We start from the raw sequence: 1861 nt of genomic DNA, 5'->3' as shown, positions 1-1861 counted from the left end.
GACACGGCCCAGCGGGCCTATGCGCGCACAGCGAGTGACCATGTGCAAACCAAAATGTCGTCGCGACTGATGCATCAAGTGGCCTCGCAAAAATGGCATGCTTTGTTTGGACTAGATCGCAAGCGCAGCATAGCCGAGTTGACCGCAAACCAAGAAGCATTGGAAGCTCGCTATCCCATCAGCTGGAACCCGGTGACTGACCTCTCGCCCGAGGCAAACGGGCGTATCGTCATGAACACGAGGGCCGAGCATGACGCACCCTACATGACCCAGCTGGCCAAGCAGGCGAGCATCTCGTGGGGCCACAGTTTCAACAGCCAAGAACAGTTGGACCTGGCCGCGGCCATTGACCAGCACCGGCCGGAGGATGGATGGCTGATTGTTGTTGCACCGACAGGCATGGGTAAAACATTTTGTACCCTGCCCAAGCTGGGCTGTCGCCCGCATGCCGGTACGGTGCTGTGGATTGTGCCGTTTGTGGCCGTGGCCAACGATTTATTGCGGCGATTTCAAGGCGCAGGTCACAGTGCCCAGCGATGGCTTGGTCCTTCTACACAGGTGGCAGATGGCCTGGACGTGCTCATCGTAACGACCGACATGTTTGTCCGCGTGGGATCTGCATCGCTACACGGAAAGGTCTGCTTTCAGCGCATCCGCACTGTGGTGATGGACGAGGCGCACACGCTCATCTCGGATGCCAGCTACCGAGATGTGATGGACAAAGTCGCAGCCAGTGTGGGCTCTGGCGGATGGACCAACATCAAACGCGTGGCGTTGACGGGCACACTTTGCATCGGGGACCAGGAGCATCTGTTTCGAAAGCTGGGGCAGCAAGTGGGGGGCAAGGTGTACCGTTTGGAGACGATGCGTCGCGATCTGCAGCTGCGTGTGCTTCACGGAAATCAGCTAAACTTTTTGTCGCATGTGCAAGACATTGTGGACACGCAGCGGGTGATGCGTCAGGCGAATGGGGAGCGTGTGCACATGATGGTCTTTTGTGACACCGTGAGCGAGGTGAAGCTGCTGTGTGACCAGCTGCACGCATACGGCTACATGGCCTTGCCCTACTACACCGACCTGGAGGAGAAAGCGCAAAAGGACCATGTGGCACAGTGGCAACGGGGTGAATGCGACGTCATTGTGGCCACCAGCTGCCTCAGCACGGGTGTGGATCTGCTCACCATTCGCCACGTGCTGTGGTATGGCAACGGCTACAACGTCTATACGCTGGCCCAGGTACGTTGTTGCTCAAACGGTCGTGTGACTGTATGGAGTTGAAAAAAAAAACAAAAAAATTCAATTGTTGGTTTTGCTGATGGTGTACATGTGCTTGGGCTAGGCATTTGGTCGGGCTGGTCGCGATAAACAGGGAGGAACTGCCGAGCTGTGGCTACCAGTCAGACGTGGGCCAGCACCAGGCATGGAAAAGTTTGTCGAGGGCAATGCGTGCCGCAGCTGGGCGCTCGGCAAGTTGCTAGATCCCCGCGCCGCGACATGCTTTGCTGCCGGCCAGCCGCTTTGTGACGTGTGCGCAGGAACAGCACAGCGCCTGGAGCCAGCAATAGCTGCGCGCCAGCAGCGCGCTGCCCAAGCGTTGAGTGTGGGGCATGTGGAAGCAGAGCCCGAGGCGATGGCGGAGGAGGAAGATGTGTTGTCCGAGCCACCTGCAGCACAGCTCGAGGAAGAAGAATCGATCGGGCCAGAGTCCGCTTTGGATGTAACTTCAGCATCGAACGTTGACACGGCAGCATCACCAGGACCAGGTGCCGTTGCGGCGCAGTCGAGCAGAAGCACTCCACGTGCCCAGGACACGGCTGTGGTGGCGACAAATGGAGGGCCAACGACGGATGCTGCTGTGCCA

General features: G+C 58.4%; 1 protein-coding gene across 1 annotated transcript in view; it reads left to right on the top strand.

The window, feature by feature from the left end:
- The window catches only part of MONBRDRAFT_11177 (uncharacterized protein), a gene marked incomplete at both ends in the record, with an annotated part of 5047 nt that overhangs the window by 2292 nt on the left and 894 nt on the right, over window positions 1-1861 (top strand). Inside the window, 2 exons of the mRNA XM_001749007.1 lie at window positions 183-1236; window positions 1340-1763. Of these exons, the coding sequence (XP_001749059.1) occupies window positions 183-1236; window positions 1340-1763 (1478 nt within the window). The remainder of the gene's footprint in view (window positions 1-182; window positions 1237-1339; window positions 1764-1861) is intronic.

Source organism: Monosiga brevicollis, genomic scaffold, assembly GCF_000002865.3.
Source record: "Monosiga brevicollis MX1 MONBRscaffold_27 genomic scaffold, whole genome shotgun sequence".
Classification (NCBI taxonomy): domain Eukaryota; class Choanoflagellata; order Craspedida; family Salpingoecidae; genus Monosiga; species Monosiga brevicollis.
The sequence above is the reverse complement of the archived record's forward strand: the minus strand, read 5'-3'. Positions and strand labels throughout refer to the sequence as shown.